Genomic DNA, 27474 nt, shown 5'->3' with positions numbered 1-27474 from the left:
TCAGTACTTCCTAATGATGAAGTGTACGTTTAAAAAATTGTTGTAGTAGTTTTACTGAATAAAAATATTGCAAGTGCTATCTCTTTTGTAAGAACCTCTATGATGAAAATCAGAAGATTTAAATGTTAATTTTTTACTTTTAAAATGAGCGGTAACTAACTGTATGTCAGTGAAGTTCCTTTTAAAATGAAGGCTATATTAGAGGTAGAATTTCAAAGTAAATGTCAAGGAAAATGAGCAAACTTATTGGTTGTACACATTCTTTGAAATATCAAGATAAAAAATGCATATAAACATTTTTTTTTCTGTATTGTGTTATAAAAATAAAATCAAATAAATTCAAGATGGTTTAGCTATATAGCATTTGTAACTATCTATTTATGTCCTTAAAACACATGTTGAGCCATTTCATTAAAATAATTAATCTATAGAAGGTGAACAACTTAGATTTTCTTCAAGGACAATGAAATAGCACAAAAGGTAAATGGAAATACCATCCAGCGAAATCCCTTGTGACACAGCGCTTCACTTCTCAATTGCATAAAGTATCTGTTATGTAGCCAGAAGGAATTATATTGGTCACCAAGACGACACTTTGTATTTAAGTATAAGGTAATCACCACTCTTGCAGGTTCCTATCAATTCAGCTTTTCCCCTTTCTATCTTTTAAAATTACTCTTTTATGTGTTTTTTTTTGTTTGTTTGTTTGCTTGCTTGCTTGTTTGTTTTGTTTGTTTGTTTTAGTTGTTTTTTTTCTTTAATTGTATCTCATTAAGACTGATTATAATAAGTTCTTCTAATGTGCATTTTACCAGTCAAAGACAAATACAGAATCAAAGATTAGACTTACAGTGTCAGTCTTGAGCCACAGTAATTTGAAAAAACCTTTTCTGAACCCAGTGAAGCTGCGATGCTTGTACTTCCTGACCTACCCAATACTAATGGCCATTCTGTATTCAGAGGGTTGATCTTGTTTCTGTGGATTTCAACATGCTAAAGTGGAAGTAATTATAGACTACATTCGTTATGTTGCCATTGTGTTTCCATTAATGTAAAAAAATGTTTTTCTTTTTAATTGTTTAAACTGTTTTCTTTTCCTTTTATATATATTATGTATGGCAAGTTCACTGTGTTTTAACTCCAGAATTAATTATATGCAAACATACATATATTGTGAATTACATTTAAAAATGAATTTCTAGTCAGAAAAACAGAAAACTTTAACAAAGTTCTCACAATGTGATATGAAAAGTGAACATTTAGAGTAATAAAACAAGGAATTTTAAATTTAAATACTCATTTTTCTGTGCATCACTTCCTATGAATCTTGAATTCAAGTGTGAGTTCTATCGGCATGATTATCCCAACAAAACTAAACCATTTTGACACTTTATTTTATGTATTAGAAATTAACATTAGTGTCTTTCTGGTTAATAAATTACAAGAAACAATCTGTAACAGCAATGACAGAAAAGCAGTTGCTTCACTTAAACATAAAAGGAAGATAAAAGGAACTTCTAATCTCTCTACTGTATTTTCCCCAGAAGAATCAAGGTCTACATTCACCCCAATTTTTCCATAAACTTCAACAAACATAAAAAAATGTACATGCAAATCCAAGCAACCATTGTATGCAACATTGTAGATTTGGGAATATACTGAGTTCCAATTTAACATATGAAGATAGTCTGTTAATTAGTGTAGTGTTAATTAGCAAACTCACTCCTGGGCAATTTCCCCCCCCCCCCCTTTTTTTTTGGCCTTCTACAAACTCTCTGCTTGTTCCTTGCCCTTCCAATTGCATATACTTCACAGTCTTTGAAATTTCTCTTTTGACAATCGAACATTCCTTTTTTTCCTGCCTTTTTTTTAGAGAAGATGTTTTTTCTTGGTTTTATCTTATACATTTGACCATAAGGAAATGCTTATTTATTATTCTTCATCATCTCTCTGTATTTTTCACTAGTAATATTCATGATCTTAAGCCAACCACAGTTGTGATTGGTTATTTTTATTTCCTACTATTGCTTACAACTTGAAATGGAGTATTAGCTGCTGGAGGTTAATGTATGCGAAAATAACTATCGTTAGAAACGTATCTATTGAGAACAAGTATAGATGATAGTACATTTTATATGAAAAAATATTTTCTATTAAGGCCTAGAGAAGGAAGTTTTCTTTTCTGCAGTGGTTTGTGTATTGAAACAGAATTCCTATAGACTGTTCCCTTTATTACTTGTATTTTTTAATTTTGAAGAAGAAACCCTGTCAGTGAAATGAACCAAGAGAAGCGAAAAAGATTAATATAGAATAAAACTGCTAAGGTTAAAATAAAAATTGTTAGAAACATATTCATTTTTGTCAACTGGATTTAAAATTAACCATCATGAAATTACAGCCAGAGGTTCCTAGTGAAATTAAGGGTTTTAGTCTTAATAAGAAGTACTTGAAAAAAGTTGAATGCATTTTTTCCTGAGTTGTACTGATGTGGAGGATCTGAAAAAAAAAATTATGGATGTGACCAATATTCACTATGCTAGTTCCAGAAGTTTAAATAGTTGTATAATTTATATGAGATGTAGCCACAATGTCATTTTTTAGGTGTGCTTGCTTTTTCTTTCAGATTTATTTTTGGTAAATTAAATGCTAGGGCTGATGACTTTTCAGACATGTTACATTATAAAGATATCTAAAATTCTGAATCTCAGTGTCCTGAGCTTCAGGCTTAGGCTCCTTTCTATTTCAAAGAAAACCTATTGAAGATACTGTACTTGCGCAGAATCTTTTTATTAAGAAACTGACTGTCAAGTTGAACATTTGGGGATTTGAAACAAGCAAGGTCAAAAGGCGAGTGCCTCCAAAGCTCATTTATGCACTACTGTAAAGTCACTAAGGAGCTCTTTCAGCCCTGTCCCTTTTAGGGAAGATGCTATTACACTTAAGCATGAGGTTGAAAGAGAGTAACTGAGATGTTGCACTGCAGATTTTTAACAGTATGAGTTAGGATGGTCTCTTCACCTTCAGGGGTCAATGTTGTGAGTGAATATTACAAGGAAAAATAAATTAAAGCTATTAATATGATGTCTCCTAAGGAATTGGATGCACATTACATAACATTTTCTTAAAACTGTCTGCTGTGAAAATGGATATTAAGTCATCCAATAGCTCCTAATACCTAGTGTTAAGGCATGGCATTCATTTGTCCTTCTGTACACATACATATTTCTGTATATCTGCACATGGTTACATCTAAATATAAATTTAAAATTTATTAGGTTTAGTTACAAGCTACATCTTCAACAGACTTTCAGATGTTTAAGTCTGATTTTTAGCTGTCCTGAATCTGTAATTTTAAATACGGCCTGCAGACTTTTGAATAATGGAAAAGGCATTTAGTTAATTTTAAAAATCTTCATTTTTGCTTAAATTTTTTTTGGTTCATAATATGAGTGATGGAACTTCTCTGTCTAAGTGTTCCCAGCCTTTTTGAAACCCAGTTCCTCACATGAGAAAACTGTCAATGATTCATTTTTCTCAGGTAAACTGATAATTCCTACAAAATAAGGAACCTTAAAGGAGCATTTTAAAATTACTTCAAGAAATTAACTATAACTCAATGCATTGTTTGCAGTATTGAGACAAAAAGTCGTACTCTGACTGAAGACCTTGAAGGTGGAAAGTGACTTAGATGATGCTTGGGAATGGCCTTCAGAGTATGAGATGATTTGACATTGAAGGAGCTGTGAGACCTTTTTGTGGTCTAATTTTTTTTTCAAAAGAGCTGTTTATCCTGAGGTATTTGGGAATACACTGGGAGTTAAGACACTGAAGGGACTGCAGACTGGCTAGATGTGCTGAGGATGGGAAGAGCAGACAGTGCTGAGATTTTAGTTCTGTTAGCAGAACTGTGCTCAGCAGAAGTCATGTTTAGATTAGAGCATTGCTCTGGGGAAGCGGTGCTTAATGTATAAGAACAAGCGGTAGTGCCTACATGTTTTGCTTAATGATGGTGTCTCTAAGGGTCAGGATCCTGGAACGGTACAATAATACAACCCTGGTCTTAAAGGTTCGTGATGAAGCCAGAGACAGAAAAGTAATGAATCTCTGGCAAAGCTTACATAAGAATATAAAACATCTGTTTCTAATCCTGATCAGATATAGCTTCATCTCTTACACCCTGATTGAACGATCAAGAATAGAACCAGAAAAATGTAATACCTATTAGAACAAATATATGTATGTGTGTGTGTGTGAGGAGATTATTGGTGGTTGTTAACCTTTTAATGTACTTTGGAGAGCTGTGTTAGAAGCGTTCAGAAATTTAGCACTGTCTAGGTAAGTCCCAGTAAAGGTTGGTTAGGAGGTGGGGTGCTGGCAGATCTGTCAACTTGTGTACTAATTGTATTATCATTGGTGCTTCTGCATAGCATATGCCTAGGGCAAGTGCTGCATGAATGTATTACACGTCATGGTAGATTCATATATAGTATGTAGAAAGACCAAAAATTGTGTGGAAAGTGTTGCTTTTTATAGAAGCTACAAACTGAAAACAAATAGTAAATTTGCTGACAAATAAAGGGGGAGGTGGCTGTAAGGAATCACATAGGTACAGATCATTGAGATCTTCCAGTATTTGGAAGGAGCTAAGAAGCAGGAAGGGACTGACATTTTACACAGTTAGATAGTAATAGGACAATAGGAAGTTGGATTTAAACTGAAAGAGGAGAGGTTTGTGTTAGATATTAAGAAGAAATTCTTCACTCAGAGAGAGGTGAGGCACTGTCACAGGCTGCCCAAAGAAGCTGTGGATGACCCATCCCTGGAGGTGTTCAAGGCCAGGCTTGGTGGATTCCTGGTCAGCTTGATCTGGTAGGTGGCTACCCTGCTTGCAGCAGGCAGTTGTAACTAGATGGTCTTTGAAGTCCCTTCCAATCCAAGCCATTCTCTGATTCTGTGATACAGCTACATAAGGCTCACTCTGTTTTTTTAAAAATGCTCCTATTTTCATGTCTAAGTCAATCTTCAATATGTTCTCCTAGGTTAATGATCAAGGAAATAAGTTCATTTTTGTAGCCGATTGTGGAGGAATGTTATCACCATCAACAAATGTGATTATGGATCTGTAATTATTTTTGTTGCACATCTTACTCAAGTTGCTTAATAGTTGTGGGAAAAATTAAACAATCACTCAGGAGAACTAAAGCAAGTATGACTCTTTTCAATAAAAGTTATACCTCATACTGCGTGTGAGAAATCAAACTGTATCAATAACCTTGTATACCTGCTGCTGTACTTCAGAGCTGAGATTTAACATATACTAAGTGTACTTGGTTTGTATTTTAGATATGACAGTGATGGTTGGTGTCCACCCTTGCCTGTTCAGACCTACCTCCATCAGGGCATGGAGGATGAGCTTGAAGAAGATGATGATCGTGTTCCTACACCTCCCGTGAGAGGAGTAGCTTCATCGCCTGCAATCTCCTTTGGGCAACAATCAACTGCAACCCTCACTCCTTCTCCACGAGAGGAGATGCAGCCAATGCTTCAAGCCCACCTCGATGAATTAACCAGAGCATACCAGTTTGATATAGCAAAGCAGGCATGGTAAATGTTTGAAGGGGGCACTTGCAGTCTGGGAAATGAAAACACAATATTAATCTATTCCTGAGTGATATAAATATCAATTCTGTTTAACAACATTCTGCTAATATTTCCAAAACTGTAATGTGAAAGAGGAAATATCAAAACTGTATGAAATATGCTTTTAAAATCATAATAATTAACTAAAAAGACAAAAAAAAAATATTCTTCTGGATTTTTGCTTATACTGCATAGTTATCACCCACCTACTGACAACTTGTATGTCATTCACATGTTCTCAGGCTAGCAGAAGACATGATTTTTATAGAATTTTCAGAAATAATGAATGACTAAAGCTCTGATTAAAAATAATGATAATTACTTGAAATAGCACTGTAGCAGCTTTTACTCTTTATCACATTAGAATGATGCATTTTTATAACTGGCTGTATTTTGAAACACCAGGAAAATTTCTGATTTGTAGGGAAAACCCAGAAAAGACTTGAAGGAAGGTAGAATTTACAGAGCGTATCTTGCATTTCAGAGTGCTTTATGCCTATTTAAGAGAAGTGCAAGCAAATACCACAGTAACATTTCTTCTGTAAAACAAACAGAAGCAATCTCTTTGGGGACTGAAAGGGGAACTTGTCATCTGCACCAGAAGGGGATTCAGTGAAGGTCAGTTGCTTTCTGGATGTTCCCTAAGTGGCAGCTGTCCTTTAGAAACTTTTATATCCAGACAAAGCTTGAGACTCTCAGAGGACAGAAGTGAAGCTAGTTACTGAATGGCATGCTGCCAGAGGGGAAGCAGCTTTCCATACCGGTAAATAAAGCCGCAAAGTTATTCAGCTTGAGCTACCATAAATAGACCAGGCAGGTAGGCAAGCCATGCCAAATCAAAGCCAGCTGTTTTCCCTGGACTCTGTCAAAGCCTGAAGGCTGCAAACTATGCTCCATCAACAGGGCGCTTTGGTCCCACCAGAATGCCATGCTGCCAAACATGGAGCCCAGCCTGCTGTGGGACAGACCCAAATCCCAGGCAGCAGCTAAACTGGGCCTGCTGAAGGTGGCTGGCTTCCCAGATACACTTCTTGTCTTCACAGGCAATGCTACTGCATTTTGCAGCTGTTATGCTTTCTACACCCTGCAAAGTGCAGGCACCAGCCTGGTAGCGGGTAGCAAGACAGGAAGCAGTGGCAGAGCCTCTAGCAGCTGACAGGGAAGGTCATCTACAAAAACAGAAATTGACTGGGGACTGTCAAAACAGGGATAGGAATATACAGATTTTTTACTTTGAAATATACTTAGGAGTATGCAGATTTTAACATCACTCTCCTGTTAAGGACATAATAATTGCACATTTTCATGCTAGGTTATTACTGTATTTTCATGCTAGGTTATTACTGCAGGTTTAGGGGTATATATTGAGTGCTGCAAATACAAGTGGTATGAGATTGGTTGTCTGGGGATGCATCATGCTGCCAAAGGGTCTAGCAAAGGCTGTTCCAAGTCAGAGGAAAATCTGCCACTGCCTGAAGTGGGGAGGAAGACTTCCTTGTTTTCTTTTCGCAACTTCAGCCTGACCAGTATAGAAAGAAAAAAACAAGATGAGACCTATCAGGTTACTGTAGGAGTAACTGATGAGATATTTAGAGACCAGCCTATTAGGAATTTAAAAGCACATTACTAGATTACTAGAAAAGTATGTAATCATTATGGCCTTGATCCAGCAAATCACTTAAGTATATGCTTAACTACAAGTACATCAGAAATTGACTTCAATTGTTCTATCACATGCTTAACATTAAGCATATACTTAAGTCTTGATGGGTAGCTAATCACGCTGTTTACTGAGGGCATTAGATCACAGTGCCCTTTAGTTCAGTGTTTTGAATACTGCATAGCCAAGACCCTGATGTCCAGACAGAAAAATATTCAAGAGCTGTTAATCAGGAGGTTGTATATTAAAAAGACAGCCTTTGATCTGCAAATAAGCTTCAGACTAAGCAACAATTTAAAGCCTACACACAAAGGTGGAAAGAGATTCCAGTGGTACCTAACATTTACTATGACATTCTCTGATTCAATAGATTAATATTATGAAAAAACAAACAAACAAACAAAAACAACAAAAAAACAACAACAAAAGAAAACAAACAACACTGTTTGAATAAGGAGAATTACTGTACTTATGAAATGTAGTCAATAAAATAACATCAGGAGCTCAGTGAAAATGTATGAGAGCTCAGTAGCCAAACAGGTGACATTTGCAATTTTCTCTGTTATGCTGGTGTCCTAGCATAAGACCGGTGGAGTCCTGGATTCCACCCAGAATTTTGTCAATTGGCATCAGGTCACAGCACCTCATGAACAGATATCCAAGGGCTCTCACGTGGCTCAGCTAGCAAATTCAAGCCCCATACGCACACTTATGCCAAGACCAGTCGTGTCTGGGTTCCCCAGCACAGCTTGCTGTGTATCCTTGTAGTGCTGTAGAAAATGCTGCAATGAAAACTGATGATTGTTTTCCTCTGAGAGAACCATATAAGTGAAACTCCAAACTTAGTGCTTGGCTTTGGTTGTGTAATTATTCTTTGGATGCTTTTTTATCTTTATTATTCCTTTTTTGATTGTTTGTATGTTTTTCAATTGCATGCAGTAATCTCACACATGCATTCTTTAGTACTGCTGCAATTAAGTCAATTAAACTACTTGAAATAAAGTAGAAAGTCCTTATTTATAGTGGACTCATTGGACTTGAAAATTTCTGCTGTCCTACAGGCCATTTCCTTCTCTTCAGGGTGAGTTTTACTATAGAACATTGAGTCTGTTCAGGCAGAGGTGTGAAATTTAATTTTGGCTCAAATGCTTGATTTTCAAGGTGGAATGTAGGGTTAAGCATTCATATGCTAGGTTGGGATTTAGAATTGTGCTTTTCCATGGACTTATGTTTACATCAGCTTCTCACCTGTTAAAGGGCAGTCTCAACCTCATCTGTGTTATAGGAGGGGTAGTATATGTAATATTGAAAAGGGTGCAGATACTCTGCTATGGTGAATAACTGAACTGATTTTTCTTGAGTTTGAGCTAACAAGCATGTTTTGTAAATCTGTTTCAGGGCTTATTGAGAGGCTTATCTTCTACTGAGCACAAGGTACAAACTCTCATCCATTCTGATGCCCTTTTCCTGTCTGTTTGCGTAGGCACATCCAAAGCAATACACAACCTCCTCAGGCTCCAGTTCCACCCCTAGGATATGTATCTGGAAACCTTATTTCAGACTTGGAAACAGATGTTCCAGACGATGATGAGGATGATATTGAAGAAGAAACTCTAGAAATCAACAGGCCTCTGAGAGGTCTAGAGCATACTCCAGGCTCCAGTATGGACAATCTAGACAGCTCTGTGACAGGTAACCAAACACAATGAACATTAACACCAGCTTGTTCCTCACAGGAAAATACATCACCTAACAAACACTTTTAAAGTGAAAATTTATTCCACTCTATTTCTGTAACATTTAAAATGTGTTAATATGGAACGCTAAGTTAAAGAAGGATTTGAAAATACTTTGCGTTGCTGCAAAATGATAAGAAAATTCATGAATTTTAAAAAGCTTTAAACACTCAGAAGAAAACTCAATTATATCCTAGCTTTCATGAAAAGTTCACTCTACTGGAGAAGCAAGCCAGTTAAATAAAAAAGAGGGGGAAGACCTGAGCTTTGGAATATATGTTTCATACATCAGGAGCAGCATAAGAATGTTATCTTAAATATTTTCCAGATATTTTGCTGGGTAAATGTTTTCACAGATGAACATGAAGCAATTAGAAGACTTTAAAATAAGCATAGTTAATTAGATCAACACAACCTTTAGTTGTAGTGTAGTATAACATTTATATTGGAAAAAATGTGGGTTTTGAACCTACCTTGTGTTGCAGATTTTAGTAATTGTTCCCTTTCAGTTAAGGTATTTAATTATTCTGATACTTCACTGCTTTTCACCCTTTGCATACATTGGAAAGTTACAATAGCAATCATCAAAGGAGACCTCGAAGAGTATGATAAACTAATGTACAGAATCTAAATAAATAAAATTGCTGTTGGTGAAATATAGGCAGTGAAATATATTTTTAAAAAAATGCAGACTTCATATGGACACATTGAAAATTTTTAGGTATCTCCAAATTCCCCTTAGGCTGAACTTGGGCTTCTATACAATATACTGTATACATAATGTTCAGATGTGCATAGTGTCCATAGCTCCATAGAGGTGGGTGCCTTTTCAATCTTGAGCTCTGTGGAAGAACACTAGCTTGTTATTTGCATCCGCAAAGAGAACGGCTTACTAAAGCATTACTGCAACAGCACAGCTTATTTTCTTCTCCTTGTTGTGAACTTTGGAAATTTCAAGGATTTTGTACCCTTATTTAAACATTGTTATTTTGAAAACACTGCAGGAATATGACAGTAATGAAGCATCAATACCTGTAATTTCCTTCCTTTTCCCTTGTTGAATTAAATAGTGAGTTGCTTTATCCCACTTTCCAGACTTTTACCTCACCCTAGGGCCAGACTGCTTGCCAATCTAATTAAGACTTAAGAACTGTAGCTCTACTGCTGTGATTTGAAACCCAGGTCCTACTGAAGGCTGTAGAGTTAAAGTTTAAATCCCTGAATCCAGAAGGTTAACTTATTAGCGCATGAGTATGTTAAGTCACTTTGCTTGAATTTCTAGTGTAATCTCCTTCAAGCTATAATTCCGCATATTTTTGCATATCTTGCTAATGGCTCAGAAGTGTTTCCATTAGGAATGCAGTAGGGGTTTTACACCAGTAATACAGAACTAAATAAAGAAATAATCTGGTTGCTATATATTTTCCATTTGATATGTATTAATATGTCAGTGCTGATCTAACTGTAAATCAGGAAATGAGTGTTTTGCACATTTACATTTTCCCCTAATATTTTGGACCAACCTACCTCATGCAAAGCAAAGCAAGAAATAACTGGTATTTCTGTTCTGATTTAAAGACTTCTGTGCCCATTGCAGTTTATGCTTTTACAAATAAGAATCAAGCTTTTTTTTTTTTTTTTTTTTTTTTTTTTTCTTAGTTGTAAGAGTAGTTTAATTATTGGGATGTTAAAAACCTGATGATGAATTTTTTTAGAAGAAATTTAGCAGAACCTGGTAATGTAGGCTGGGAATGTACGCAAAACGATCAAATTCAGACCCACTTGTCCCCACTACCACCTCAATGTTGGTTCATCCAGCTGAAAATTAATGTTTTTCTTTTGTTTTCTTTTCTTTGCTTGTTTAATTCCAAGCTGGATCTGTTCCTTGATCTGGTTCACTGCATGGCAATGTGTTTGCTGGCGCTGCAGGAGGGGACTGTGCAGCCAGAAAGAAAGCAAAATGACAGGCTACCCCAATAGCTAACCGCCAACACTTAGATTGACATAAAACACATATGAAACTATAACCTTGCAAAAATACATCCAGTGTGTTCTAAATTATCTATAAAATTGCAAACTCTTAGAATAAAAAAAAACTACTTCTGTTTTTCTTAGTTACTATGTGGGCAAAACCTCAATTTTCTGGGTTAGGCTTGCTTTTTATTAGGAGATGGAAGGAAATTGCTTATTTTATTTAGGGGAGTTGCTTCAAAGAAGAATTTTAATGTTGTGTATCTGTTTCTGCTAACCTGTCCAGGTTGCATTTGCTAGTGTTAAAGAGGACATAAAAGAAATTGCATCCATTGTTTCTAAGCTGTTCCTCCTTCTTAAACTTGATTGCTTTTAGAATACAGTTGAAGAACTAAATTGATTTTTCTTCAACTGGGAAAATAGAAGCTGCTTCTTATAGGACTTTTGATGATTTAAACCAGCATCTTCTAGCAATTGACAAAGCACATTTTTACTTTAAAAATATTAAAAATTTGAGAGAAATGAAAACAGCTAACCTGGAAGAAACAGTTTTTCTGTACATTTTTAAGCATGTTCTGTGAGTTCAGTGTCTGTATGATAACTAAGCTGACATTTCTTGATCTGGACTTGCCCAGAATAGAGTTGATAGAACTGTTGTATGGTGAGCAAAATGTGTTTCCTTGCACTGTTAGCATACCTCAGTGATGACTTGAAGGTACCCACTCCTGGAGTGCAGTGGTAGTTTGTATTTCATGGTTGAGCTGAGTTTTTCATCCAATGCCAAAACTGGGATTCTCAGTGGGGAAATGTTGGCACTGGGTGAACTGAGCTCAAACTGCTAAATTTCACTGCAAACATGGTGTTGCTTCAATAAAGTGTTTAAAAGTTTTGTCTTCCAAGCTCTTGAGTTTTAGTTACAGCTAACTGAAGATTCAGACAGGGATTTAATCTACACTATTAAGGTTTTCTCTTTGAAGGTGGCAGAGACATAATGTTGACAGGTATAACAGAATGAAAAGAAAGGAGGAATGTGCAGTATCTTAACATTTTCCAGATACTGCAAAGAAAACTCAAGAAGGGAGGCTTAGATTTGACTGTTTGTGGGTCAGAATAAGGAAGTAAAGCCCACATTTTGATTTGTTCCCAGCACAGTTTGCAGTGATGCTAAGTTCCTGATTCTGAATTTTATTATTTTTTTTTTTAAAAAAAAGCAAACACAAAACCAGACAAAACCAAACAACAACAAGCAAACCAACAAAACCTGGAAGAGCAGCTGTAAAATTTCTACTGACTTTTAATACACAGTCAGTTACTGAGGAGAGAGATAGACCCATTGACTAGCATGGACATTAGAACAGGCTCTTTTCCTACCTAACTGATAGAAGTAGAAAGATATTCTTGTAACGAGTACTAGTGCTTAGGTATAACAAAACTGATTATTGTTTTTAAGAAAATTATATAGATGTGAAATTATTAAGATTGCCATAGGATGTATAATATATATAGGATAATATATAGGATGAAAATCTTTTATTTGTTGTGTTTTAGTCTTGATTAAAAGAATTGGTGATCACTGTGTGGAAAAAGTTGTTCATTCATTGCATCTAAGCACAAATGGAATAATTCTTGAAAACTGCACAAAATTACTTCCATGAGCCATATTTTATCAAGGAAGAATTCAATATTTGTATTGATTTGGACAGGGATACCTATTGCAGAAGATTCTGTTTTATAAGCAGTTAGACTGATTGTATTTAATAAGAAGAATGTGTTTCATGGATTAAATATGTATTCAGAAAATAGGAAACTGGTAGTTTTTGTATCTCATAAAAATGGTAATGCAACAATTAGCAGGGTCATATTATAAAGCACAGACTTTACTCTAGCTTAATGGATCTAGGGATATGCATTCATCAGCAAGGATGGATTTAGCATAAAACGACATGTAAATGAATTGATGACTGATCATAAATTAATTTTAGTGTTGAAGAAGTAATAGAGACACAGCAAGATGCCACTTTATCATGGTAGTTTATTGCTCAGCAACATTTGAGCAACTACTTAATGTTCTGGGTGCATTTCTCTTCTAACAGCATGAATAAATGTGAGGTTTTTTTGGTGCTTTTCAGCAATATGGAAACCAAAAAATCTAGAAAGATTGAAAATGCAAACAAAGATAAATTTGGCTAAGTGGCATAAATTCATTTTTCATTACAAGGTTAAGAAAAGCATTAATTATGCTTGGACTTCTGAAGTGTCAGATATGTATATATGTTTTGACTCCACTTATTTAGAGTTTAACACCACTTCCCCCTTCCACCCTCAAAAAAAAAAAAAAAAAGAGTGTTAATTTCAGGAGTATATGGTTAATATCTGGGGCATCTCTGAGGAATTAGGCTGTATAGTATAAGCCCAAGTCAAATTTTTGAAGTATGATCTTATTTGTATTCTGCATTCAGCACCTTCCATTATTCTTTTTATCTAATGGCACAACAACTGTTGCCCCCTTTTATTTAATCACTTCCATTAAAATTAGTGGTCATTCTTTATTTATAATTATGACCTAAAGGAGATGAATGCCTTATTCCTGTACATAGGCTAGAGGATTTCAGCATCAGCCCCTGAGGACTTCATCCACATCTGACAAAGCTGAGCAGCCTAGTCATGCTCTATCAGAATGCCTGCAGAGGAGGAGGCATGTTATGTTAGTGGGTGCTCTGCGCTTTTAAGAAAGAAAGAACACAAACACACATGTACAAGTCCCAGTGACATCAGTTATTATCTATAAGCATGTAGGTTTTTGTGCATGCAGAGAAGTACTACATGGAATTTTCAAAAATAGGAGGTTTGCTATGAGCAGATTTTGTTTCACAAGTGTGTTAGAATTTTTGTTACCCTAAGTAAAGTGAGACTACACCTTCCAAAGAAAAAGTAGTGTTTTAATTGTAGACAAAATGCCACTAAAAGCTGTAGCATGCAGTCTACAAGGAGCTGGCACCTCTATTCCCTTCACCTTTCCCTGAGAGCAAGGAGCTTTCTGTTTGCATTATCACCAAGAGATATTTTATGGAGCAAGAAAACAGAGTTCAACATTTCACAGAGTTGATTTTGTTCCGCATAAAGCATTTACTGCTGCTGTCAGCAAGAGTAAAATTTACAGTTGCCAAAAAGCGTAAAAACTCAAATGTGCTCTTGGAGAACACACAGTGAGCTGCATGTAAAGGAGACACTAAAAGCCTATTTCATTCCATCTGAAAATGCACAGTTGATCTGAAAGAGATGTCAGCATCTCTTATGCTGCCTTTTTTCAGTGAGAAACAAAAGTGTGCCTGATTGGGGAAATCAAGAGGCTGGTAGATGCCATTAGGGAAGGCTTCCCCTTGTGCACAATATGAAGGCAGCTGCATGGTGATATGAGGGGCCTGGGCTGAGCTGGAGCAGGCTTCTGACCACAGGGCCATGTCTGTGCTTCTGGAGGGCAAACAAAGCCAGTGTGCTGCTGGGGAAAAAAGACAAAAAATAGGGAAACTTGAGCTAAGGAACCGGTGGAAAAAAATGTGGGGATTTTACTGTTAGCTTGCTGACTTGAGCAGTTTCGAAGAGCTTTTCTTCAGCTTACAGTTCACAGGTGGTCCACTAACCAGAAATAACATCATTGTTTGCTTTAGTTGTCAGCTGGGTTGATGTCCTCCCCCAGTAAAGCTCATGTCCATCCAAGGACTGAGCTGCTGTGTTCAACCCACAGGCAGGGCACTTGTTCCTAGCCTAGCTGGTGTTTGTTGTCCTTGAGGGGTTAGGAGGTCAGGAGCACATCCCCTAGAGGGTTGCCTGAAAAACTGGGAGTCTGATGGCAGTGCTTCACTGATCATTTATAGGTAGGTGTTGTTACAAAAATCTGGCATGACTATGTGTGTGTAGAGAGATAAGTGTTTAAACACTAATTGGAGAGAGTGTTATACATTTGTGAAGAATTTTAGCCTATTGCACATTTCAAACATGGATTTTTTATTTTTTTTTAAATTAGATTAAATTCTTCTAAGAGCAGATGGAATATAGCAACTGCTCCTAGATACACCCCAAAAATATTCCATCCAAACAATCATGTGCATTGTCTGCTGTGTAAGTGATAAGTGCTTAGCAGATGGACATAGCAACGTGAGCAAATGAAAATTCAAGCTTAATTTCATTGAAAAGATCCATTGTTTGTTTACAGATATAGAAAACCTATGTATGCTTATACATACCCTATCAGTATATATTTTCATGTATCTACAGTAGAATGTATAAAATACTTGGGCCATGGAACTAACAAAATACATCACAAATTTTCCGCACCTGAATATCTTCCTTTGATATCTGTGAGTCTAGTCATATTTTTATGTTTCAGCTTCTGTTTACATATATTGCGGAATGTGTTGAAAAGAAATTGTTTGAAAATGTTCTCAACGAAAGCATTTCATTTTCTTACATCTTCATGGAGTGTTTTATCTCTAGTATCTCTTTTCATACATCAGCAATAACTGTTGCTAAAACTTTGCTCTCCGTTCTCTCTGATGTCCCATGACACTTTGAATGTTAGTTCAGTTCGTTCCTCTTCTCAACGAAATCCAGCTTCAACCTTCCCTTGCTGTTATCTAGACTTCCCTACATCTGTCTGCATCAGGTCAAGTCTGTTTGGGAAATAACAATTCTGTGTGTGCTCTTGGCAAGCAAAGTCTAACTCTGTCACTTTCTGTTGCACTTAACACACTTTCTGCCTGTCAGACCTCCACAGACCTCTTCAGTTTCTTTCTTTTTTTGTATCTTAGGAGTGCATGGACTTTTGTATTATAACCTGCCACTTTGCTGACATCAAAGGATTCAGTCACTGCAGCATTACCAAATAATCCATTGTTCTTAGGCTTTGTACTGCAGCATAAGCAAGTCAGTATTGATTTAATAGTTAATGATTTTTAACAAAATAGTAATTCATTAGACAACTCTTAAAAAAAAAAAGCTTTGAAGAACGTGACTGACACGTTCATCTTATGTTCATCTTATGTTCATCTTATGGATATTGTTCATCTTATGGATATTGACATAGATTCACCTGTGCTAAAGGAATTATTAGGTCCATGATATATCTCCCCACAAGTGCTGTCATATCTTGGAGAACAGGTTCATTGGTTCATTGGGACTTTTCTCAATATGCCATCTAAGATGAAGAGGCAACTTTTCTGTGTGAGAACAATATGCTGTGTCTACATGGTGCCACACAATGCCATGCAGTAATTCAGATCCCAGAAGCATTCTGGTAGTTCTGCACTTTAGCTAGAGTTGGTAACTTGTTAGTATGGCTGTTCTGTTCCTGGAGCAAAACTAGGTATTTGGTGGTAGCTGAGTATTCTTTGCCTCGTGCTCTACTGGACATTGTAGAACTATCCAGTGCCATTTATGCATGATATTCAGAAGTACAAAGCACCATCAGTTCCACCTGTAATTAACAGATTTTGGTACTTTGAAATGATCTGGACTAATTGATAGCTTTGGAAAATATGCATTGCATATTGGGTAGCTGATCAGTTCTTTCTGCAGTGAAAAAAAAAGAAAGAAAATATAAATGAAGAGTGGAAAAATGAATCCTATTCTTAGTATTTTGTTCTTCAAGTTTTGATTATGTCAAGATTTCTACATTCTTGTCACTTTTTTTTTTCTTATATATATATATATACATATATACATACATACACATATATATATGTTTGATGTTGTTATTGCTTTCCTCTCCTGCAGTGACAGTAATCTGTAGCTAGGGTGTGGTGAGGCCCGCACTGGTTCACTGTGTGACTGTGTATTCAAGAACATGTTTGCTCTGCTCTTGAATGTCTGTTTCTAAACTATTTAAAAGAAGAAAAATCCTGTAAAATGAATTGCTTTCCATCACTTTTGTTTGGGCCATTAAGGTTGCTCATCAATTTTAAAGTTTTGGTTGAGAAAATGGTTTAACGCCAATCTTGTTCAAGAATGTTCTTGAAGCCTGACTTTAGTCATACCTAATGAGACTGAGATTTCTGCTTTCCTAAATTAAGACATTTTGCAAAAATTGAATTAGATGTTGCTTTATAATAAATAAAGTTTAAAAAAAAAAAAAAAAAAAAAAAAAAAAAAAAAAAAAAAGAAAGAAAAGAAAAAATCACATTACTTTAAATCCTGGGAAAAATATTTAACTTTCAAAATAATTTATTACAGCATCTATATGCATGTATAGGATATGTATTATTTGGTTTAAAAGTGACAATTACACAGTGCAAACTATGAATGAGAACCCAGTTAGCTTTTTAGTGCTCTTTTATATCAAGCTCTGTTAGCCAACCTTTGTGTTTCCTGTTGAGAAAGAATATATTAAGTGGGTCTTTAAGAATTAGATGATCAAAAAAATATTAAACATGTACAACTCACTAGACCCCTACATTTGTTTTTAGGTTCAATGGTAAATGGATGGGGTTCTGCGTCTGATGAGGACCGTAACTTTTCTAGTCATAGATCTAGTGTAGGTAGTTCCTCAGATGACTCGATCTTTACCAGCGGCAGTTTTGCACAAGCACTGGTTGCAGCAGCAGATAAAGCTGGTTTTAGGCTGGAGGGAACCAGCCTGACAAGAACAGGTTTGTAGACTCAAAGTTAATGCTTTCTGCATGAAGGGTGTCTCTGCCTGTTCTTCTTTTCAGTGAACCTGCATCTTACTTCACATTTGTCTAACATGCATGGAGTAAGGTGGATGGAGATATTTTTTTCAGTATATTTAAAATAAAAACTTATGTTGTGTTTCATTTTTACTGATTTGAAGTAGTGAATACTGCAAACTTTTAATCAGCACTTTCAATCTTCTGCAGTTTCTCTTTATACTGACTCTGCTATGGATTTACTGACATATGCTCTGTTTAATATTTTGGTTAAGAGATCACTAATTCTCTCATGCAGTCTTTGATGATTTTATTCCTGCAACATCTCTTCACTCTCATTTACATTTCCAATGATGAAAGTCATGTTTAAACTATTATCTCCATCCCTGCTCTTCTGTTGCATCTCTTCTTGCAAAAATATATTTTACCGTGAAGTCTTTCTAAGCATGGGGGTGGAATGCTATGATTTTATTATAAACAATATGAAATGTTCAACCGTCTTTTTAATCAGATGATGTTAACAACATTTAATTCAATAAATCATTAAACTTTGATTAAGTTTAATTTTAATTATGCCAACTGAATTAGCCAAGTGAAATTTAACACAGGTAAAGTGACTATTGCTTTTGAAAACAACCAGTCTTATCAACTAGAATAAATGAATTAAAAGTAAATATAATTTAGTACATAATTGTAAAGCTCCTTATGTTTAATTTTTAACAACAAAAAAAAAGATAAGCTAAACTTCCTTTTTAATATTCTGAACAAAGAATGTATTTGCATTTACTTAGTCCTATTAAAATAGGGGAAAAAAAAACCACAAACAAAAACCAAACCAAAACAAAACAAAAACCAAACACCTAATTATTTTAATCTACCTGACATAATACCAAAGTATTCATTTGGGTTTCTGTTTTTTATTGTGCTTTCTTCTCCTGTTCCTTCCCACATTTCCCAGAATATTCCTATCATTTAAAAATGTTTACTATCAGTTTTGTCCAAAATTTATCCTTTGCTAAAATGCTTGCATTCATGATGAATGTCTCTAAATGTTAGGGATGATAACTGCCAGCTTTCTGTACGCAGTGATTTCATGAGAAAAACTACCTTTTAGGAATGAAGAAAAGAATCTGCAGTGAAGTCCAATGCCAACAACATATCATAGGGTGAAATTCCAGCCTTTTTCAAGTCACTGAGACCTTTGCCTTTGGCTAGATATAACCATCCTTAAAAGACAGTTATTTCACTGTTAAAAATAGTTAAAACTCTCATTTGCTTCTTCTTATTTAGCAAAATTGGCCAAACTGTTACTTACTTAAAATACACTGTTTTGCTTGTACTGTTCTGAAGGAAAGGCACAAATCCTTCCTAACCTTTTTGTTTTTGTGTTCTTCATGGCCTCAGTAAACTCAAGCAACTTGTATTAGGCCCACTGAGAAGTAGTTTCCACCACATATATGCACACAGGAGCTCAAACACACAGACACTTTAAATATGGTTCCTTACCGTAGCAATATAAAAGAACAGGATGAGAACTCCCTTGTCAGATATATTTTCCTAGCTTAATTAGGTCACATATGCACTTAAACTGAGCACTTAACACATAATTCCTTGGATAGGCTATTAGAGCTAAGTTTACAGAAGACTATCCAACCTCTGTGGTTATATTTTTATTGCCTTTTTATTCTGTTAATGATTCAGAGAAAAAGCTGAATCAAAAAGCACATGTAAACAAACAGCCTACCTTTTTTTTTCCCCCACCAGAATATCAGCAAGTGAAAACAGCTCTGCAATGCTTACTGTAGTTTCCTTATGATATGATACCTCCCAGGGTAGTGCGATCAATCAGACCAGCCTATTATGGATCTGCTCTACTACAGTAAATCCATCATAGTGCAAAATGGTGTTTTCCAGTGGAGAAGCAGCAGTATTATTTCTGTTCATTGCTCTGGAGGAAATCTGAAGGTCCTGACTCTTTACTCCTTTGGACAGTTATTTTCTCCCACTCAGAACAGCTATAAAATATTCTTATTGATATGAAATGAGAAGACCAACTTCATAGTCTCACATGGATGTGTTTGATTTTCAGGCATAAGAGGCACTGGTAAATCCAGACACAGGATGTCTCTCCTGTAAGACTCTTTGATTTCATTTTCCAGAAACCATTGTGATTTGTCATGTAGTTCAGCCAGTTTTCCTTTTTAACACCCATGGGAAATTAAATCACGAATTACTGGATTCATCCTTGTCTCCATTTGCACACACTAAATCTACTACAGAGTCTGACACTGCTCAGCAGTTCTTCCTGGAAAGGCTGCATAAAAAAAATAACATGCTGTAATCAGATATTAGGTGCATTGAAAGATGTGTTTTGGAAGCCTACACATCATTTGTATTTGCCCTGTGTCTGATTTAGGTCATTGCTATTTATTTTTCTTCATTTTCATGAAGGGATAAAAGAGAGAATTTTTAGTGTTTATATATTTCAAATCAGCTTTCTGCATTCACGATCACATTTCTTTACTCAAGAGAGTAAGCTTGAAGGTTCTTCATCCTGCACTCACTATTTGTGCTTGCATGTTGCAAGTTTATTTTTACGGAACATCTGTGCAGTGTGAGCTAGGATGGAATTTCAGGCTCACGTCTGAATTTCTTTGCATTAGTGGCCTTTTTCTTTTTATTTTTAAACAAGATATGTAATATTTTGTCTGTGTTCATTTGCTGTTTTATCCTTATCTGTGAAACAAGGGCTTGATCACTTGTCTTTGTCTGGCTGCAGCTGTGCCAGCTATAAGAGGTTAATGTTTTCAGCCTTCACCCAAATGCTTATTACTGCTTCCTCCCATCTTCTGAGTTAGCTGCTTGGGTGAGTGTTCAGCTCTCCATTTCAGTTTAAATGCATCAGACTAGCAAAGTCATACTGTTCACACTCTTTAAGTTTGGTTTGGCTTTCTTTGGCAGAGGAGAGTCAGGGTATGCCCGTGTGAATGGTTCAAATGTGGTAACCTCAAATAGCTGACAGGGACACAAGGCAACATAACCTAAGAGAGGGGTCCTCCTCAGGGTGCACATCAGTCTGAAAATAAAAGATCAAGCCTTAGGTAGTCAGGAAAAATCAAAAGGCAAATACAATGTTATTGTAACACAGGCATTTTAATGCTAAGCAGTAGATTAGAGAGATTAAAGCTACTATTTTTTTTTTTTCCCAATTATTGCACCAAAAATATTTTAAATAGTGCAGTAGATAGCATCTTACTCCTGATTAGGTTAATCTAGATCCTCTTGTATGTGGTGCCATGCTAGAAGTAAGGACATCTGTTATGATGCACAAAGTGTGTCACTTGTGCACTAGAATTTTGGCTCTTCCAGGGGTTTTACTAAAAAACATAAGTCACAGGAGAGTACGATCTAGTTTACCAGAAGATAATTCAGCCTCATACTAGCTTAGGGTTTGTAGATTAGAAAGATATCAAACAGTCATTTTATCACTTTCCACCAACCTTAGAGCATTTGGGCCTACAATTGGACTGAAAAAGCAATTGTGACTGGCTTAGAAATTTTCCACTGCAGAAAAGGTTAGACAAAGTAATAATTTTAAGTAAGTTCTAAACAAAATAAAGCCTTAACACCCCTGAGATGCTCGGTAAGGGTCATGTGCAGAGAAAAAGAAAGAAAAAGACTGATACTTAGTTTTCTTCAAATATTATTAAATAAGAAACAAGCCTAATTAACTGAATAAGACAAGAGAGTGAATGGAGTAAATGAACTGTGCTCATGCAGTCCCTGCCATGATACTTTCTGTGCTCTGCTCCAAAGATAACCATCAAAAATCTCCGTAAAAGAGAAAGTATGTATCTCCATTAGTCTACATATTAAAAAACAAACAAACAAACAAAAAACAAAAGCAACAAAAAAAAAAGAAACCAGGAGTGAATTCATTCAGAATAAATAATTTTTGAACACATAAAATAATGAAAATAAATAGGAAAATGTTACCATTTAAATTTCTTTTTTAATTTCTTAAGAGAAGAGAGCCCTGGAGTGTACAAACCTGCAGTGCTACATAGCTTGCAAAAGCAGTTATCTTTGTCTCACTGGAGTTACTCCAGATATACACTGCATATGGGAGTCCCTAAGATGAGAATCTGGCTCAGCAAATGTGAAGGTGGAAGGCGGGAGGAGATAAATTTGATATGATTGAAGAAGTGTTTTCCTTCACTGTTGAGGGCTGAGGAGTTGTTATGACACATCTGTTCTAAACGCTGAGCAGGTAGGAGTTACATGGTGTGCAGCGGTTTAGCACAACAGATGGAGCGACTTTAATTATAAAAGTAAAGACAAAGGAATGCCAAGTTTCTCACTTTGCTTACTGTGGTGTAACTTAAGCAATTGACATCAGCAGGTGTCTCATGGGGACACTTGCTTGCCTCTGAGAGTTAGACCAGATTTAATATTTCAGAACATACATTAACAGAATGGCCCATTTCAAGTCGATAATATTTTTGTCATCTGGTTTCTCTTTTTCTAGGCAAAACATATCCTTCCTCTCAGAGACCTCGGCCAAGCAGTCCTTTTTCTACTGACAGCAACACCAGTGCAGCTGTCACTCAGAGTCAGAGGCCGAGGCCCACTAAAAAACACAAGGGAGGCCGGTTGGACCAACCCCCCTTGCCTCATCGTAGGGAGGGAATAACAGACGGTAAGTGTGGCGGTGGGAGGCCCTGGTGATGAGCTACAATGCACAGCTGTGCAAAATGGGAGACCGTAAAGCAGTCTTTTAAGGAATGTCTGTTACAGTGAGTTACTTGTTTGGTGAAGTAGGGTCCCCAGGTACGTCAGCAGTATTGCAATGCTAGCGGCGTGGAGCTTGTTTAAGTGACTCTTCAAGGAGCCTTTCTTCCTTTCAGCTCTAAACAAGTCAGTTCTAAACAAATCAGCTCTCAGGTCTCAATGTAAATCTTATGAAGAAATGACTGCATTGCACATGGGCTGGCATTAAAACATGACCCCTGGGTAATTTAATTTCTAAGTAGCCAACACCAGCATGTAGTGAATTTCTAAGAGGAATCGTGCAGCCAGTCCCACAGTGCTCTCTTTGTTTTCTGCTGCTTTTGACAGCCGTGCAACAGCTATAGCAATACGTGCCATGCTTTTCTCAAGTCTCTGCCTAACATCTTGTCTGTGCTGCTTCATCCCTGAAATTCAGTGACCTCAGTGACTTTGTTTCTCACTTCAACATCTCCAGTTCTCTCTTACCACCAATTCCCGTCTAGAAATTTCAAGTGTATCTGTTCTGCTCTTCTAATCACTAAAATCAGCTCAGTTTTCCATTATCTTTGTCTGCCCCTTCTTGAGTTTGGCAAAAAGATGCCTTTGCTACCTGTTACTCCTTGAGAAGGTCTGACTATATAGGTGGGCAGCTGGCTATCTCCCTCTCTTCTCTTCTGATCTTACTAGTCACTGTAAGTGTTGAAATTTTCAATGAGGAGAGGCAGGCGAATGGAAAAATGGTGTTACAGGAGCCACTGAGGATTACTGTAATGCAGTGTGGATGGGGATGTGATCACTTTCCTTATGCTGACCAATCTTGCAGTGTTCAGGGCAGGACAGTTCTGCAAGATTGACTGTCCCACCTGTCTTAGTAGCCCTCAGAATGATACTGTCTGAACTGTGGAAGCAGGAATCATGCCAGTGAGTCAGCCTCCTAATTTTTAGTACACTTTGACAAATATTTGAGTATATGGGGGAAGAAGTAAAAAAAAATCACTTTGGTACAAATGTCCTTTGTATTCTTTTAAAAATCAGTTGAGAATCCCTTCATTGTCTTATTTTATCAGGTAGCATGTTGTAAATAGAGTTGATAGAGCATATATTTAGTTTGTTTATTTATAGTGTGCTATTTATTACTTTAGGTGGGTTTAAAAATATATATTAACAGTATGCAGGCCAGACTAGAGACACTAAAAAAAAAAAAAATACAGCTCTTCTCTCAGTCATGTTCATCAAATGTACAGATACAATTTTGCAGCAGGTTCTAACAGATTTCCTGTTTGTCAGATCGTAAAAGTGGAGAACAGATTCCAGAAGTGAAAGTCTTCACCAGAAGTGTTACCATTATAGCTCATACTCTATGACTCACCCTCACTACCACATTGTTTGAGGAAAGAACTCAAAATAGCTTAGACCCCACTCATATGGCTCTGAATTGGTTTAAACATTAATGCCATCTACTTCTGGATATATTCCAGAGGCCTCACTGCTACACAGATTTGTTAAATAGATGTGTTTACGAGAATAGGAATTGGAAACTGTGAGTGTCAATTGCACAATTGTGCTGATAATCCCCTTTTTGTGCATGCATTAATTTAACCCTTCAGAGTAGTGTATATTTTGTCACCATGAGCTATGTGTATACGTGTGCTTGTTATGCATTAAGTATTGTGGCACCTTAATCTCTCTTCTTTAGAATACTATTACTATAGAAGTGTTTAATAATAACATGGTTACCAGAAGATTGATGGGAATCTAGTTTAGGTCATGAGGCAAATAGAAGAGTGACTCCTCAGGGAGTGACTCCATCATAAAATCTGACACTGATTTAAAGTGGTGAAAGAGATCAGATCTTAAGATTTATTTAAGAAGAGAAGAAGAATCTCCTATGGTCTTTGATTATTCTTTATAAAACACAAATCTTAGTGGAATTTCTTTAGTATATTTGAGTCAGTTCTTAAACAATCAACCTCTCAAGCATAGACGATAAAAACTTCTGGATACTGTTAACATATTCCTGTTACAAACCTAGCTGAAATGTTTATTACATGTTCCAAAAATTTACTGTGTTCAGAAGTCATACGGGATCCTTTCCCATTGTCTCTTACCACAGAAAAAAGCAAACACAAATTGTACACTTCTTCCATTTCAAGTGTTGCTGAATATGAGTCATTAAAGCGTGAGGGCAAGTCTGAGTCATAGCTAAATTTGCAAAAGACATTTGTCAATTAAGGAACAAAGATTGCTGCTGCCACCTGTATGTATAGAAACAGACTACATTTAGGAATTTCCAGTGTCCAGAAATTAAAAATATTAACTGAATATGAAGATACAATCCCATGCTTAATTTTGAAAGCAGTCCATACAAAATCCCTGAAAAGCCTCCTCCTACATTTTCTTCAGTCCCAGGACTGAATTCTCCGGACTGACTCTGCATTGAATTATCCTATTCATCCTCCTGTAAAACTTGTTTTTCAACTTTCCTATCCTAGAAGACTGCGGAGACAAAGGAAAAATAGCTTACTAATCCATCAATAATAGAAAATCCTAAAAAAACAAAAACCAAAACAACAAAAAAACAAACATGAGGTTTTTAGTTCTAGTGCTCAAGGAATAATTTATTTTCTTGGAATCAATATATTCACAAATTGAAAAATAATGGAATTTGCCATACATGCAATGACACAGCAACTGCATAACTGAAGGTGAAAGTTCTTCCTTGTTTGAGCGTGAAGTTCAAAAGAACAAAGAGAAGTCAGAGTGGAAGTATGGCTGGTGGTTAAAATAAAGAAATGTGATTTAAGACTGTTAGCCTTCCCAGTCTCTTGTTAATGTGCAGTTTTTCCAGGCAGGCTGGTACAAGAAAGTGGTTCAGAGTCTTATTAAGTGTAATTATCACACCTAGGAAAACAAATAACTAGCATAGGTAGAAAGAGATGTCGTTATACTTAGTTCTTTAGCTTTTCCAGCTAATAATGAGAGGCTGTGCCCAAGCTTACATGATGTCTCAGTCACTTGGCCAGTGCTCTGCTTTCTAAAGGAAGGCTGGAGTAATCCCAAGCAAAGCATGCATCTGCATCTGATAAGGCTTTCTGATGTCCTACAGCTTCTCAATCACAATTCCTCTATTGCTAAATCAATGAGACCATCACCTACCCCTCAATGCACTTATAAGTAGCCTTGTAAGTTTGATAAGCTTGCCATTAGAGGCTGCAAGTGGTAGTTTGGATGGCATCCCACTAGCCTAGGAAGTCACTAGCTCAGTATGGATTTCCAGGTGTTTCACCTGGTACTTGGAAGATAAATGTAATGTAGATGGAAATGCGGTGACAATCAGTGACATCATTCTGGGTGCTTTCACTGAAAATCCTCCTGAAGTCCCTAATTATCTACATTCAAATCTTCCCTTGAGTACTGACATTATGGAATGAGTTGGCTTCCCCCTGTGTGGTAATAAATCTGCTTGTTAGGGACTGAAAGAACTAAGTCATCTGATCTCTTTTACCCTTCACCGGCAGCTGAATTCACAACCATTAGCCATCATGTACATACATATGTACAAGTGCATGCAGGGATGTGTGCACAGTTGCTTAGAGACATCTTAGGCTGAGAAGGAAAAGAAGTGGGGAAAGACAAGACAGTTCTCTGTGACTTTGGAGGAGGAAACTCGTGACTCTAAATGCATGGAATCTTTATATATGTGCCCCAGCAAAATAACAGCATATTTAGTAACGTAAGGGAGAAGATTTGCAGTAGAGGACTTGAGTTGTGGAGTAAATAGAAAGCCACATTGCCTAGTGCATCTCTCTTCCACATTTTATTTTTTTTTTTAATTTAAAATGAAGGGTAGGTGTTACTGTGACAATCAATCTGAGTAAAAAGGTGAAAAAGCAAATGATACAGTCAGATCTTCTCAGACATATCTAGCACAGTTCAGTAAGTATGTACTCAGGCTGGAGTCAGCTTACATTAATTCCATAGTACCTGTAATTCTTCTAGAATTGTGTGAAGCTTCCTCAGAAAATCGTTTTTATTTTTCATTTCAGCTAGCTCATCCAGAGGTCTAAAACACCCAAACAGCTTTACAAACATGTTTTTTTTTTCATTTCACTTCTATTCATTAGGCAATTATCCTGCCAATTTTGCAAATGTATAAAAGCAAAATCCAGGTTAACCACAGACCAATAAAGTAAGTTTCCTATAATTCCAGGAGTTTCATCTAGCTCTGGAAACATGCAGGACACTTTAAGTACAAGACCTTTTTACCTTCTCGATATCTAACTAATAACAAGTCTTAGCAATTTATGAAGAAGTGTGCTGTATCTTATGAAGTATAATATTGCAATCATTTTAATATATATATATATTTTTTGTGATACTACTTCTTAAAAATTTTGCTTATATTAAACTAAATATTTTATCTTGGAAAATAGCATTGTCAGATAACATGTTATGACTGCATTTATTGGATTCAGTGCATCTTCATAAAGTGCTTATAAATCACAACTTCAGTAATATCTATTTCAGATTGCTTAAGCAGATGCCAGTGTTGTGGTTCTGTACATTAACTGGTTATGGCTGTAATAAAATCAATTATAAGAAATGTCGCTTTGGAAGCCAACACTATAGAGCAATTTTAACATTGGCAAGCTCCCATACCCTCCTGCTTCCACCTACAGTAACTCAAGTATTGCCATTGTCATGAAAGGTCACATCTATATTCATAAGTAAAAATTTCTCAAATAAATTAGTGCTGAACATAAAGCACACACCAAGCTCATTGACAGATTATTATTAAATTGTTCTATCCAGAAGATAGATACCTTAATTTGGGATATAGCACTTTAGCTATGAGCAAAAGTACAGAAGCAACATCAGATACAACTTCTTTCTTTTTTAGACACAAGTATCTCACATATCTGCATTTAACATTAAGAGACAATTTTGGTTTGGAATGATGTCTTAGCAACTTGGGAAGTATTTGTGCCCCATATGTAAGAGACAGAACTATCAGCTCTAGCAGGAAGGGCGTGAA

General features: G+C 36.2%; 1 protein-coding gene across 5 annotated transcripts in view; it reads left to right on the top strand.

The window, feature by feature from the left end:
• The window catches only part of ROBO2 (roundabout guidance receptor 2), an 862371-nt gene that overhangs the window by 824295 nt on the left and 10602 nt on the right, over nucleotides 1-27474 (top strand). For 4 of the 5 annotated variants that reach the window (XM_072326598.1, XM_072326582.1, XM_072326591.1 and 1 more), the window contains 3 exons: nucleotides 5344-5604; nucleotides 8784-8992; nucleotides 22198-22368. In XM_072326598.1, coding sequence (XP_072182699.1) covers nucleotides 5344-5604; nucleotides 8784-8992; nucleotides 22198-22368 — 641 coding nt within the window. Of the gene's footprint in view, nucleotides 1-5343; nucleotides 5605-8783; nucleotides 8993-17468; nucleotides 17652-22197; nucleotides 22369-27474 lie in introns of all 5 variants that reach the window. The other variant, XM_072326563.1, reaches the window with a different exon arrangement.

Source organism: Excalfactoria chinensis, chromosome 1, assembly GCF_039878825.1.
Source record: "Excalfactoria chinensis isolate bCotChi1 chromosome 1, bCotChi1.hap2, whole genome shotgun sequence".
NCBI classification, from domain to species: Eukaryota; Metazoa; Chordata; class Aves; order Galliformes; family Phasianidae; genus Excalfactoria; species Excalfactoria chinensis.
The sequence above is the reverse complement of the archived record's forward strand: the minus strand, read 5'-3'. Positions and strand labels throughout refer to the sequence as shown.